This window comes from Prunus avium, chromosome 1 (genome assembly GCF_965620075.1).
Source record: "Prunus avium chromosome 1, drPruAviu1.hap1.1, whole genome shotgun sequence".
Taxonomy (NCBI): domain Eukaryota; kingdom Viridiplantae; phylum Streptophyta; class Magnoliopsida; order Rosales; family Rosaceae; genus Prunus; species Prunus avium.
Genome location: NC_142284.1, coordinates 49,657,637 through 49,672,257, shown reverse-complemented (window position 1 = coordinate 49,672,257; position 14,621 = coordinate 49,657,637). Strand labels below are relative to the sequence as shown.

The 14,621-nt window shown below is 39.5% G+C and overlaps 4 protein-coding genes across 6 annotated transcripts; all 4 read right to left on the bottom strand.

Annotated features, from left to right (window-relative positions):
- Window positions 1–153: 153 nt before the first annotated feature.
- Window positions 154–2,006, bottom strand: LOC110765341 (GATA transcription factor 21-like). The gene is made up of 3 exons (XM_021968443.2): window positions 1,589–2,006; window positions 824–1,288; window positions 154–669 (listed from the first exon to the last, which is right to left on the bottom strand). Exons 1-3 carry the CDS (start codon window positions 1,808–1,810, stop codon window positions 322–324), a joined length of 1,035 nt encoding a protein of 344 aa, XP_021824135.1. The 5' UTR covers window positions 1,811–2,006; the 3' UTR covers window positions 154–321.
- A 4,346-nt stretch (window positions 2,007–6,352) lies between these two features.
- On the bottom strand, window positions 6,353–7,206 carry LOC110765384 (uncharacterized). The gene has a single exon (XM_021968504.2). The coding sequence runs from the start codon at window positions 7,016–7,018 to the stop codon at window positions 6,512–6,514; it is 507 nt and encodes a 168-aa protein (XP_021824196.1). The 5' UTR covers window positions 7,019–7,206; the 3' UTR covers window positions 6,353–6,511.
- A 443-nt stretch (window positions 7,207–7,649) lies between these two features.
- LOC110764995 (Galactosyltransferase family protein) lies at window positions 7,650–10,951 on the bottom strand. Its single transcript, XM_021968059.2, has 7 exons — window positions 10,327–10,951; window positions 9,890–10,042; window positions 9,711–9,793; window positions 9,525–9,624; window positions 9,322–9,435; window positions 8,863–9,005; window positions 7,650–8,136 (listed from the first exon to the last, which is right to left on the bottom strand). The coding sequence occupies exons 1-7, from the start codon at window positions 10,749–10,751 to the stop codon at window positions 8,051–8,053; spliced, it is 1,104 nt and encodes a 367-aa protein (XP_021823751.1). The 5' UTR covers window positions 10,752–10,951; the 3' UTR covers window positions 7,650–8,050.
- A 426-nt stretch (window positions 10,952–11,377) lies between these two features.
- Window positions 11,378–13,951, bottom strand: LOC110764987 (zinc transporter). Of its 3 annotated transcripts, none has more exons than XM_021968049.2 (4): window positions 13,607–13,951; window positions 13,471–13,528; window positions 12,646–13,349; window positions 11,378–12,014 (listed from the first exon to the last, which is right to left on the bottom strand). In XM_021968049.2, exons 1-4 carry the CDS (start codon window positions 13,853–13,855, stop codon window positions 11,559–11,561), a joined length of 1,467 nt encoding a protein of 488 aa, XP_021823741.2. In that variant the 5' UTR covers window positions 13,856–13,951; the 3' UTR covers window positions 11,378–11,558. The 3 variants fall into 3 exon arrangements, with proteins under 3 accessions (XP_021823741.2, XP_088111945.1, XP_088111946.1); XM_088255819.1 differs by having other exon boundaries at window positions 12,646–13,335; window positions 13,607–13,950; XM_088255820.1 differs by having other exon boundaries at window positions 12,646–13,335; window positions 13,471–13,611.
- Between the last annotated feature and the right edge of the window lie 670 nt (window positions 13,952–14,621).

Genomic DNA, 14,621 nt, shown 5'->3' with positions numbered 1-14,621 from the left:
TTATCAAAATGTAGGCCCAGTTGAGAGTTCCAAAACCTTCATTCATGGGCTCAAAGTCACCAGAGCTCTCATAACCTTTCATTCACGGGCCCAAGTTATCTCAATCAAATTACGTGTAACAATAAATAAAAATATAATAAGTTACAGTTACAGTTTCTGCAAATCAAGGAACCCTTTGGATTTTATTAATTCAAGCTAAACTAGCTACCAAAACCACATCAAAAATGGAAAATGAAAAAAATAAAAAGAAATCCTCCTAATTAAAAAGATGAGGTAAAAACAAAATTGGTGTAATGGAAATAATTATGACAAAGCTCGAGATCAAGAGTGATTATTGATTAGGCCACAAGAGAGTTCCATTAGGAGCATTGCAGCTTCAGCAACATCCTGAGGAAACACTCGTTGAAAATCCAAATCCTTGAAACAAATCTTCTTCTTGTTATTATTATTCTTTTTGTTATTGTGAGATATTGATGCATTGTCGGTGATGATGAGCTTGCTGATCTTGTTCTTATGGTTGCCCCGCGATTTCTTCTCCTTGGCCACCTTACCCTTTGGAGATGAAGTGTCGGCGCTGCCAACGGAAAACCCGTTTGCAGCAGCAGCCTCAGCCTCTGCCATGGCTCGTCTCGCTTTCCTTTGCCGAATGCCACATGCATTGCACAGTGACTGCACCAAACACATAAATACACAAATTATACCTTAAATTTAAGAACATTGTATTTAGCTTATAAACATACGCTTATATTGTTCAATTTGGAAAATGTTAATTATTGTGTAAATGTGTGGTTCATATTCACGGTAAATATATGTAGATATTTACCTTGGGACCGAGAGGGCCGCTCCTCCAAAGTGGGGTTGAGTTGGTGTGACAATCAGAACAAACCCTAACAGCCGCAGTGTTGTTGCTATTACTGGAAAAGCTGGTTTCGCTATTTTCTCGAGGCTGAGCATGATTTTGGAATTTATGCTCAGAAATCTCAGCTGGTATATGATCAGTGGTACCGGGTGGGAGATCAGGGTTGTTGCTGGTCATCTTTTGCATCAACCTCATCTTGGAGGACATCCACTTCACCGACTTTGGCCTTGTGGTTGTAATATAATTACTACTTTTACCTTCCTCTTCTCCTCCTCCTCCTCCTCCAATATTGGTATCTCTGTCATGATCACCACATCCGGACAATCTACGGTCCTTGTTGCTTATAGCGTCCACCACATGAGCTTGAACTAAAGAAGATGATGAGGATGCTTGATCGTAACTTGTTCCACAATCCCAAATGTTCTTATCCTGAGATCAGACAATTTGAAATTAGAGATAATCAAGTGAAAATCAAGGGTTTTCAATAAAAAGATCAAATCTTAGTTATAAAACGTAGCTATATATGGAGTATGAATTAGTAAGAAAACCCATCAAATCAATTAATTATGAGAACATCAGGAAATTATACAAGTTTCATTATATATGGACATGTCAAAGAGAGAAGAATCACTTAAGGGAGGATCAAGAGCCATAACAAATAAAATTTCAATACAAAAATAAACGAGGAAAATATATAATTTGATTTATGTACGTTGGTTTCTTAATTACCTTGTGATGATATAGTTGTGATTGATGATGAGCAAGAGAAGTAAAAGTAGTCCCAGGAGTTTGATCTTGCAAGGAGTCGAAGAAAGTAGGAAATGGGAAAGAAGTACATGAAGCAGCTTCATCATAGGGTGGTGATATAAAGAGCTTTAGGCGTTGATCTTCTGCTTGCTCCACCATGGAGAAAGGAGAGGATGCCGGGTTCAGATACACTGGTGTCATCATGGAGGAGAGAGAGAGAGAGAGAGAGATCACAGAGAGATCTAGAGAGAGAGAGAGATAGGTTAAATGGGTGTTGTTGTGTCCAGCAAAGGAGGAGAGAGAGATAGGGTAAGGCTGATCAAAAGGGCCTGATACTCAGAGGACTCTTATAAGGGGAAAGGGCAAGAAGAAAAAAGAAGAGAGCCCTAAATTGAAAGCCATTCACGTGACTTTATGTCCAGATAGCAGCCAGAAAAACAAGAGCTGCTACAAAATGACAAATTTAAAGGAGGTGTTGAAGGCTACTACTCACAATTCTACGCACACGACACTACAGTATATATGCATGACACCCCCCCTATTATTACTTTTATATTAGTTAATTCAAAAACTTCATCAAATACATACCACAACAGGCCATAGAATATATCATTTAAAATACATATAATTTGTTTTGTGCGAGTGTGTGTGGGTCTGGTGCATTTTAGGGTTTAAGGGTTTACATATGCACACCCATCACTGGCTTTTTGGGTTTGTTGAGTTGAGAGTATAAATTTTCACATCGATTCTGAATGTGAAATTTACATCGCATAACAAAAATATAGAATTTTAGAAGTTGTTTATTTATTTATTTTATTCTGCCAAATTGATAATGAATATATGGAGAGACTGAGATTTTATATACTATTCTACAACACATTCTCGAGGTGTAGAATTTATCTACGTACTCGATATTTCCAAATCAAGCTGTACGATTTTAAAAGAAAAATTGATGACAAAAATGAAATCTAGAAAACAGTGCAGATATATATATGAAGAGATGGGTATGGAATGGAATTTGGATAGCCTAAGCAGATGGAGGGCGTCTCCCATCCTTAGTGTTGCCAAAAAGTCATCAAATGCTGGTACAGGCTAGAGACAGTGACGACCTCTTAGTCCCCCACACCTTTTGCCATCAGCCTTCTATTTGCTCTGATATTTTCATCTCTCTTTTTTTTACCATGCCTTCCCCTTCAGATTACGTACTTTTTATCCTTTCATATATATATATATATATATATATATATATATATATATATTTGTTTACGTGCAAGTCTCTTCATTTTGCTTATCTTTCTGGCATTTTCTAATTTCCTAACCTAGAATGCCCAAAGAGAGTGACCAAAATATCATGACCTGTATGCTCTGCTTCAGTTAATGATGAGGGCTAGTTTTTTTATACTCATTCTTGCAGTCTCACAGGATTTTTTCCATTAATGTTCTTGTCTGCTTCTTATTCCCTTCTTTTCAGACAAAAATCTTTGCTATCTTAACTACTTGATGTTACTTATTTATTAATTTCTTTTTTACAGTTTAAAAATATATATATTCCAGGAAGAGAAACCCTCTTTTCTGTTTTTGCTTACACATGAACCAGTAAATTTTGTTCACCAATACTAGCAAGCAGTAAAAAACCTCCAAACCCACACACAGGGACAAAAACAAAAACTACCCCCCAAGCCAAGCTAGATCTTGGTCACAGGATAAGAGATGCAGGAAATCCAGAAGATATGTTAAATTTACCTTGGTCAATTAATTATACATATGGACAATGCATACATAGTTAACAAAGACAGGAAAAAAAAAAAAAAACAGAAGAAGGGAAAACCCATTGCTGCATGCGTGGCAGGCATCTGAGCCACTTGATCAAATCACATAACCCATGAAATATCTGATCCCATCTTATATCATTAAGAAGATCGAAGACAAAAAAAAGTTCTAACTCTAATCCTAAACCATGATTCTGAGATACCTAATCAACATCAATAAGTGACCTTGATCACAAACAAACGTTAACTTGGGTTTGGCACAACCTGAAGAAAAATCAACACGTTGACAACCTGAAGAGAGATATCTCTCGACCAAGAAAGATTGATTGAAGGCCAGATAAATGTGCATATATAATTTCTTTTTCTTTTTTGTTTTTTTTGGTTTTTTTTTTTTTTTTTTTGAGATGAAGAAGGATGCTACGTATGATGAGTTGTGTGAGCAAGTCCTGGGCACGAATGTTTGAAGTTGATTGGTGGATTATTTTTGTCACCATATTGCTGCAGCTATAACATGTAGCTCACTCAATGTTATATTTCGCATGCAACAAAATCTGCCGGATCATTTCTTGCCATCGTGTAGTTATCAAAATCTTGGTTTTATTTCGAATTGAGTGGCCAAATTTTGATTTTGAGCTACATGACAGTTTGTCTGTAGTCCTTGGTGTTGGTGGTGGCATCGATCTGTTGGCTTAAACTGTGTGGTGGTGGTAGTAGCTGATCAAAGGAAACAACAAAACATTCATCTCCAACCTCATGTTTCGTTATCTTTACAAATGTACAACGAAAATCAATTAAATCTTCATTTTGTGTTTTCACACTAGTACTACATGTAGCACGTATATTCCGAAGGAGAAGAATCGAACACTTAACTTTAAGTCTAAGGTTGAACGTTCTTAACCACTTGAGCCAATGCCTCGGTAACACCAACTTGAAATTGCAAATGGGTTAAGTGTAAAGTGCCTTAAGATCTTTTCAGAATCGGCCTCAGAGCCTAAAAAAGAATTGGGCTATCAGAAAACAATGCACAAACGTTCACATTTTTGGGCTTGGAAATCTGGACTCTCAAGCCCAGGGACCATAAGATAATTGACAAAATAAATAAAGAAATGTTCTCGAGTTGAGGAATGAGTTTGAAGTTTGAACCATAATGATAAATAGTACGGAATGATCTGGCATGATTACCAAGATCAAGAACCATAATGGTTACTGGTGAGCATGGCAGTTGCTTCTTTAAATTCTTTTACTCTTGAGATCTAAACATGGAAAAAATAATAATTACCCAAGAAAAAAAAGAGGAAAAAAATGAATGGTGAGACCAACTGTGGTCTGGGCCTCTCTGGCCCTAAGACGAATGCTTTCTTATTATAGGACCCTCCCTCTTCAACCCTAAGAACCTAAAACCAGTAACGAGTGAAGATGATGATGGTCCTGGACCTAAAACAGGCAGTGACCACTGGCTCTAGAGAGTCTTAGACTCTGGACCAACCCAATAAGGTGCTTTTTGGTAATTGCAAAAGCTTTCTCTACATTTCACGAATTTTACATCACAAGGCTCAGAGAAAAAGTAACAAATTTTTTATAAAAACGTCTAAGTAATTGATGGTTCAAGCAGTGTTACACCTAAGGCTAAGGTCTTCAAATAAGAAAAACTTGGTCGTGATTGGTTGTGTATAACTAATTACATTTAAGACGCAACCGATTACATTTAAAATTTTCTCACAAGACAAAAGGCATTAAATTGATGCCTTCAAGATCAAGGCATAATTAGTGGTCTTATTTTTCCCACTTGGAGATTAAAATCTAAAACTTACAGTGGAAGTTTACTAAATATCTCTTATCCAAATGGGATCATGGAAGAGATATTAAATTAATTTGGAGGGTAGCTTGGTTTAGTTTTTCAGAGTGAAAAAATTGATCCAAGTGGTACACAAGAAGGTACTGTAGTCTGCAGTCAGAGCAGAAAATGACCAAATATTTCATCAGTTTCTGATTCAATTTCAAACAGAGTTCTTATTCTCACGCAAACAAAATCTTAAAACAGAACACTTGCTGATACAAAAATTCAAACTCAATGTCTCATTTTTATATATATTATAAATGTATGACTAAAAATTTAATTTCTGAGATGGTCAATTGGACTGTGGTCCAAGTTCCAATTCTTGAAAAGCACTCAAAGCACCCACATAACTTGTAAAGACACTCTGGCATGCATGCATGAGAGAAAAGAAAAATGGACAGAAGTAGCAAAGATTCTCTTGTTTGAAGACTGCAACACCAAAAGCCTAAGAAAGCCTAAGAAAGCCAAACTGGGGCTGTGGCTAGCTTCATTGGATTCATTTTGATGGTGCAGAAACAGAGTAAATTCAGAGGTTTATGCATCTTGCAATTTATGTTTGTGGACACATCTTTGGCAGCAATTAGGTGTCCTGCCAACATGAATTTAAAAGAAGCTACCAATATCATGCTAGAGAGACTACTTTTTTTATGAGCACTTAATAAATTACTTTTGTTTTCATCTCTGTTTTTGGCTTAAAACTAGTGCAGATTCTGCAAACAATTGGCTTCATTAGATGAAGACGTAAATGGCTTTCAATTTTACCAACAAGAATTGTCATTTCAGTTCATCTACCCCCCCCTAGCTATAAACTAGTTTTCAATACTTTTTTGTTTTTGTTTTTTAACTTTTACCCAGATGAATGTAATGTTGGGCTGAACTTTGCCAACCCATTAAACAGCATGCAGGATTGATCAATCCCATGAAAATAACATAGTGATGGGTTATAATTTCTGAAAAGCCACTTGCTTAATTACACAAAAGCAAAATTAAAGCAGTGGAGGGTGTGATTAAAATGATGATTAATTTTCTTTTGGCTGCTCATTTCATGAACACTAGAAGAAGAGGATGATACCAAGACCAGCAAGAGAGGAAAAGAAAAAGAAAAAGAAAAAAAATTAAAGTTGGGGTTTAGACATCAGATTCATAATTTCACCCACAATATTCATATCACCCATGAAAAACAGGAGTCTTGAAGCTTCTTCCTCCCTACACCTAAAGCACCTCCTCTTCTTTCTTCCTCTTTTTAACTATTTGATCATATGTACGGACACCTACAACAAAATCAGACATCATTGATCATCAGAACCATGGATCAAGATCCACTGGGCCCCACGTATTCATCACTCTCTCAAACCATTCATCATCAACAGCCTCCCCTGCATCGCAGCCGTCCATCACTCCCTTCCCAACCACCAACCCATTATTAGTATTACCACCGCATTCACTCCACGCCCCAACCCCATTCTCAGGCGAAAACCCCCCATTATTCCCGGTGGGACCCACGAACTTGATGCCGGCCATCACCGTCGACGCCGAGTCCGAAACCGAAGCCCCGCAGCTCTCGCTCTTCCCGTTCCCGACCACCAGAGACGGCGTCGGAAAACTTGCCGCCGGTGACGACGGCTTGGTAGTGTTCGTCGCCGGAGTTGGCGTTATCTCCTTGTAGAGCTCTTGCATGACCTCCTCTATCAACTCTTCTTCGATGGGCATGTCCGGCGAGAGTTGGTCGATGAGCTCCGGGAAGTTTCCGGCCATTTCATCGGAGATGGAAGTTACCGGCGAAGGAGACTTTGGGCCAGCTTCCATGCTCTCTGACTCTGACGAGAGTGAAAACAGAGCAAGCGGACTGCAGAGGAGACAACAGGGGAGTGTGTGTGTGTGTGTGAAGGAGCGAAGACAAGTGGATATAAATGGGGTTGAAAAGTAGGCGCCACGCTGGCATGGTTGTGCCACGTAGGATGGATGGGACAGGGGTGATGACGTAGGAATATTTATGTCCTAGCGAAGTGGTAACTGAAACCGAGGAATCAAAGCTGACGATTAGTACATCCAAAAGTGCTGCCTGTGTAGTCAGATTTAGCAAGATGGCTCGTGTTTCTGTGCTGCTCAGCTGTATCGCTGCTCGTGCTTACGACCGTTGACTTTTTGTTGACCTATTTGTAAGCGGATCCGACGGTCAGTGCTGGAGGTATTTGTCCGACTTGGAACACTGGTGGTGGATCTCATGTTTAGAGGACAAGACTGCCTCGGCAAACACAACTTTGCCGACATGGACGAGATTGCCCTCCCACACACAGCTGTACATTACCATAAGCAAGTCAAGTTTTTGTCTTTTTAAAGAAGCTGATTAGGGGTCATGGTTTGATAAATACAGCCAGTGCCAGTGTTTGTTGTTTGAGCAGAGCAGTGAGCACTAACTTTTTAGTTCAGAGATAAATTGTTAAAATGGTAACTTCATTCACATAACATCACAATTAAAAAAATACACTGTAATTAGGCTAAGTACAACACCAAACCTATCAGTCTTCAAATTAATCCATGTCTTTTGCACTAATACAGGTACCGTATATTCATTGTATTCTTGTATTACTGGTATTCTACATACTCACTGGCAAGGAAGATTGCCTAAGATGGAGACTCTCTGGAAAAATCTCAGTTTATAATACATTGATTGTACAGCAAGAACCGATGAATGGATAAATGACATCGAGAGCAAGTTCATTGGCGGCTTCAGAAGAATGCTTCTTCTCTTTCAAGAAACAAGATATTGTTTAACCGAACCAGTGCTGATCTTCCTGCATTACTGGCATTTGGAGTTGCATTGTATGCGATAGCTCACTATCTGTCGTCGGGATGAAGAGTTGGACTTTTGGAGCACATACTCATTGCATGAAGCTCTTTCAGCCTACTAGCTTTGCACAAACCTAAAAGTTTTCAAGAGTTTCTCACATTAGAGCATCTTACAGATAATCACCCTTTTTAAAACATTGCCTCTTATAAATAACACAGTACAAGAAGCTATAGTTGAAAATGATCTGTTCAAAACTATCGGGAACGTTATTATTTTAAACAATCACATTCTTTTGCAAATAAGACATCCGGTGCTTTTCATTTTCTATGTCTGCAATTCAAGTTCTGGTATTACTTATCACACAGACCAGGTCAGATCAAGTGATCTAGATATATTTTATTTGAAAGGAAAATACTGACTAATGATCCTCTTTGAAGAGCATCTACACAGATCAAGTCATACGTTGTTCAGGGTTAAAGTATTAAACTAATCTATGACTCGACAAATGCAACGCCAAAGGGTATGGACTATTCCATAAAAAGAAGGTTCATCCTTGCCTAGCTTGAAAGTGCTTTTATTCTTGAACTAACCAATAATTTTCGTACATGTCGTATTGATATGCAGATCACAGACCAGAACATAAGAGTATGGTCTTATCAAAAACTAGCATAAAAAGAATTATTGCACCAGATTGTCATTTAAAAGATAACATAAGCCTTCGCCCATCTACGTTACCATACCACAAATAAATCAATGGTCTTTCAAATGTGCAGTACATAACTAGCTAGGAAATTTCTTCACAACTATATTGTGACAGATAATGTAATCACGTAACAATATTATGTTTTGGATAAAGTACCTGAACATTTTGGGATGTCCCACACTGCAATGGATGTAGGTGTGCAACGAGGGTCACATAATGCCCGATTATCCTCATGGTTGACATTCATAGCAAGCATCCACGACCCAATCGTAACGTCCTCATTGCTAAACATTCTCAAACTGAAAAATAGAAAATACATCTATCAAGCAAAGGGACATCCATAGGAAACGAAATAACAGCTTGAGAACCTCTCTAAATGAGAAGTCCAAATTTTTTCAAGAAAAGTTCTGTAGATAGCAAAACCTTTACATGAATATGATAAAACAGAACAAAGTGGATTGAAGGAGCAAGGTAGATTCATATTTTACAAAAACTAAAGCCCGAGTCATGTATCACATAATTGGAGGTTCAAAAAATTAAATATATTGGCAAAAGCCATAATTGAAAGAAACAACGACTAACATAAAGAAATCAAATACAGAACAGGTGGCTGACCTGTTATTTCTAGCAATTGCCAATGATGCTACCACTTCTGCAGACAGAACATATATAGGACCATAAGCATGCCGAAAGTATTCATTCCCAATTAGATGTCCTGATTTCTCATACCTGAATAATAAATGGATGGATGATCAGAAAAAAAGAATAAATTGATCACAAAGGTAAAAGCTCTGATTACAATTTGAAAACCCATATACCATTTCATTTTAGGGTCAGTGATTACTGGTCCTTTCTTCATGCATCCAATGTAGGTTTGTGAATGCGTTCGCTCCTTGGCTAGAAGTGTTGCTAGTCGATCTGACAAATTAAGAAAACATCAGTAAATTCCAAAGTACTCATATTCACAGATTAATGAAAACATATAGTCTGGCATTACAGTATACCTGGACGCAAATAAATGTCATCATCCGCTTTGACATAGTAATCTGCTTCGAAAAGTTGAAATGCTGCTTTGAAATATGCCAACCTACAAAATAGCGTGAGAAACCAATATGACATAAACTGCCAAGAACATAAAGCCATCAATATGACAAATAGTTCAATAAAAACCGATGACTCTTACGTTTTCCATGGAAGGTTCAAATACTCTTCATTGACATCAATAACCAGAAAGTCTCTGTACTTATCTATCTCTTTCTGAACCCCCGCCATCTTCTTTGCATCTTTAGATCTCCCAATAACAAACCTAAAAGCTAAACCAGTAGCTTGTTCCAATCTACAAGAGAATGGTAGGAAAAAAAAACTATTAAAACCCCAACAAAAAGAACAACAGGGCATTTTCATCAAAGCCAGATTGTTGATCTTAATCTAGCTGAGCTGATAAACATCATAGCTAAGCTAACAAAGATCAACATCTGCATCCCATCATGTTAAGCAAACCCAGAAGTGTTATCAAACAAGTGTATTGTATAACAATAACAATATACAAAGACAATATGATCAAAACCAACATCAGAAAAAAAAATTTAGGAACTTCACTGCACAAAAACAGAAATTTACCTCAAAAGGCCATCTGGGTCAGAAGGAAACCACGTGCTTCGCAAAGCCGCACGGCGGTCAGCTGAGCCGAACCCGGTCTGAATTCCGACGAACCCAAGAAGCTTAGGCCGATCAACCAAGCCACCATTCTTATCACCGAGCTGCCGAGAGGTCGAAAGAGAGTAGAATGCCCGGAAGGTGTCTTCCGATTTGCCGCATCGGAAAACGGGAATGGGCGCTGGGCGACGGAGGGCGGTGATGGCGAAGATGGTTCCGGCGAGGCCGATGAAGAGGGAGACGAGCGAAAAGACGATAATGGGCAGGGAAGTGCGCGTGGGGACATGGGCAGAATTGGGTTTTAGGGGCTTGAGGAGCTTGGAAGAGTAAGAGGGGGAGGTGGCGGTGGTGGTTGGGAGAGAAGATTGGCGGTGGAAAAAGAGTGGCATTTTGGTGAAATTATGGAGTGAAAGTTGGAATATTATACTAGTCTCTCTCTCTCCTCAGACTGTGCAGTGAGCTAGATCTTAGGGTTAGGGACGAAGAGAAAGAGTGACACTCAAGTCTCTCATGATCTCATCTACTCAACTGCAAAGTCTGAAGCTTTGCTTTGGGTGGAGATAGAGAGCTTAAAGAGGACGGAAGTTACCATTCTACTTGTCCCTTTCAGTTTCACTTCGCTTTCTTTATTTTTTGGGTTTTTTTTAAAAAATTTTAAAATTTTCTTCCTAATCAGTTTTGGGTTAATCATTATCAACTCTAATCAGTTTTGGGTTTTGCGTTGTTAATTCTAATCAATTTTGGGTTTTGTATTTTTAACTCTAATCAGTTTTTGGTTCAAGAATATCTTTAGATTTGTGAGACATAATTCATATTGTTGAGAATGTGGTACCAACCTTCGAACCCAAGACCACTAGGAGTTAGTGCAAGCGCAATTAACCACAAGGGCAGGTTGAAGGCCAGTAGACATAATTCATATTGAAAGTTGAGTGAACACAAGTTATTTTTTGGGTTTTGCATCAGATCATCACAGCCACGTTGTTTTGTTTTGTTTTCTTGTCTTTCAGCAAAGAAATGGGTGAAAGGGTGTTGGAGATTTTATAAAATATATTGGAGCCGTCCCAATCTAAAAGGCTACAACTTGTCAACTACTCTCTTAGCAACCAAGTGGAAAGAATCTGATTTTCCCTTGTATTTACTAGTAGTACTAAACAATGAACATAAACACCCAAAAATGAGAAATGGGGGAAAGAAAATCAAGCCCAAATTGCAAGTAAGGACATCAATCCAGCTCCAACAAAGAGACAGCAATAAGATACAATTTGGAGCCTAAAATTGCAGCTCATCCTCTTACTCAAGAAATCAGCAGCAATGAGGTCCACCAAGGCCATGTACACCAGAATGCCAGCAGACATGGAATCCAAGATCCCTTCAGTTGCTAAAGCTCCTGGGCTGTACGGGTTGTAAAATGAAGAAATGGCCGTCCCGACGCCGATCCCCAGGGGAGTTGTGATGGCAAAAAAACAGGCCATGAGAGTTGCTGAGAGGGTCTTGAACTGGGCTTGACATATGCAGCCTCCAAGTGCAAAGCCTTCAAAGAACTGGTGGAAGGAGAGTGCTGCAACCAAGGGTCTTATGGTGCATGGGCTCTGTGAAACTCCCAGAGATAGGCCGATGATGACAGAATGTGATACAATCCCAAGTTCCAAAATCTGCACACACAAAAACCCAAAAAAGCCAAAATAATCAGTATACCAGTAAACTAAAAATCTGGACTGACCAGGCCCTTCCAAGAGGATGGCATCTGCATGGAAAAGTTTAATGTGTTTTTAAATTTTAACGAGCCTAACATTTAAATTCGAGATCAGTTTTTATTTTTAACTCTTTATTTTTTTACCCTCCGAGTATTCTTAAGTTTGGTGAAATAAAAGACTAAAACGCAAATGTGGGTTACATTAGTTGGTGAAAAAAGTGCGTCTGTCCCTATCACTCGACGTATTTTAATAATTTAGAATATTGCCCTTGGTAAAGGTCCACCTATTAGTTCATATACTGACCATCAAGAAATGGGAATATGATCATGAGTGGGCGCCACTCGACGGAGATCACTAGCTCTAGAGTAAATTAACCAGACACGTGGCAACATGATACACACTTTTTACCTACTGCGCCAAGTACACAAGTGAAAAAGCGAAAAAAAGACGCATTCTTTTCAGGGCCGAACTTCAATAGCAATTTTGACCCAAAAAAAAAAACTTCAATAGCAATCATTAACGCGCAAACAACGACGTACCGAACCGCAAATTACAAAGGAGTCTTTGGCGGTAAATAAAAGGAAAGTACCTGAGAAACGACGACGTGCCGAACACCACTATCCTCGTCAGCATCACCGAACCCGTGAGAATGCCCGTGCCCGTGATCGTGCCCGTGTTCAAGTTCGGGTTCCCGCGCCACTTGGCCGTCACACGCGGCCTGCCCATGCGGGTGGCTGTGTCTATGGTGCGCCGCGTGCGCATGCATTCCCACAATGTGCATCCCACCGCCTTCCTCTTCCCCAAACACCTTCCCATTCCAATCCTTTGCGGGCTGCACCGCCTCAATTTCCGGTACATCCGACCCGACCCGGTTCTCGATGGGCCGGGCCAGCCCCTGTTTCCTCTCGTAATACTGCGTCCCCACAAAGTCAACGAGCAACGTGGCAAGCGAGGCCATCATGGCGAAAAAGCCCGAGAACGGAAACTTGGTCCACGGGAATTCGGGTAAACACGGGTCGTTCAACGCGTCCGACCCGGCCGTAAGCATGTGCACGAACCCGGTCGCCAGAATGACGCCGGCCGCGAAGGCTTTGGCCGCGACAAAGAGGCTGCTGTCGGTCCGGAGAAACCGGCGGTTTTTTCCGACGAGGGGAATGGCTACCCCGACGACTCCGGCGACGAGAATCGAAGCGACGGCGATGAGTTTGAGGACGAGCGCCTCCGACTCGTCGCGGCAGGCCTCGAGGTCGGAGCTCTCGCAGCTCGTGTTGGCCATGGACTGCAAAAGCGACTCTTTTTTTGAGCGCCCAACAAAAAAAACAGAATTTGAAGAAACAGATTTTAGAAAAAGGAGACTTTTTTCGTCATTGTTATTTGTTTTCAATTTCAATTATTATCGCAGAAGCGAGATTACCTTTGAAAAACCGAGCTTTTTCTCGGAAACCAGAAGACGAGAGCAGGGGCAGAAGATCCTACACAAAACGCAGCGTTTTAATCAGAGAATCGAATCGTAGAGATATTGAAATTCATGCGTGTGCGAGAGAACGAACCTCGATGAATAACATGGGGATGTGGTTTTGTTTTTTGTGGTTTATATAAAATTTCCACCGAAATTGATTGATCTGGAAAATGCGAATCTCGATTTGATAGTTTTGGTGGGGGAAGAGGCGAATTTCAATTTGGGGGATATCTTGATGTTGTTGGGAGAAGCGGAGCACAGAAACAGACACATATACAGAGGGATGGAAAGAGAAAGAAAGAGATGGAAGAAGCAAATGGGGAGGGAGGAGGAGGGGCATTAGGAGAGAGTGTCGACATATTTTGACGAAAGCTCGCGTGCGCGAAGAGAGGCAACGGCTTCAACTTCGACCTTTTGCATCACAATGAGCGCGACAGTGTCGACACTCGGTACTCATTTTTGGATTTTAATAATTAAGTTTGCGTACATAAACCCCAAAAGGAAAAAGATAAAAAGAGAAAAACTTTTTGTGCCTTTATTATGATTCTATTTTATAGATTTTGGGAAAGAGATGAATAATGTATATCATTCAATTCATAGATTTTAAATTATAATGTGAGATTTACATATTTTTAGTTCCATATGTGATAAATAAAACGCGGAATAAAATCAAGAATCGAAATCATTTCTAATCTGTTTAATAATGACCTCATCTCACAACTTGGTCAAGTAATTGGAGTATTTTCATATTGGGAATTGATGCAGGAATCAGATACTTACAGTGATTTAGCTTTGGGGAATTGTTGCTAGTTGACATTTGATTAGACTGAAAAGAAGTGCATGGTTCAGACGTAACCATAATCTCATCTCAACCGAATTTCTTTTTCTTTTCAAAAAAAATGGACAATGTAAATGATTGCGTATAAGGCTAGTAGATTACGACTTTGTGCTTCTACGTTATAATGTCGTCATATATGATATTTAGAACGAAGTTGTCTATGCATGATATTCTTCTATTTTGAAGTTGAAGCCTGCTAGTGCTACTCCCACCTTCTTTTGTTCATGTGACCCTCCGCTCATGACCCAAAAAATATTCCATTTTTCCC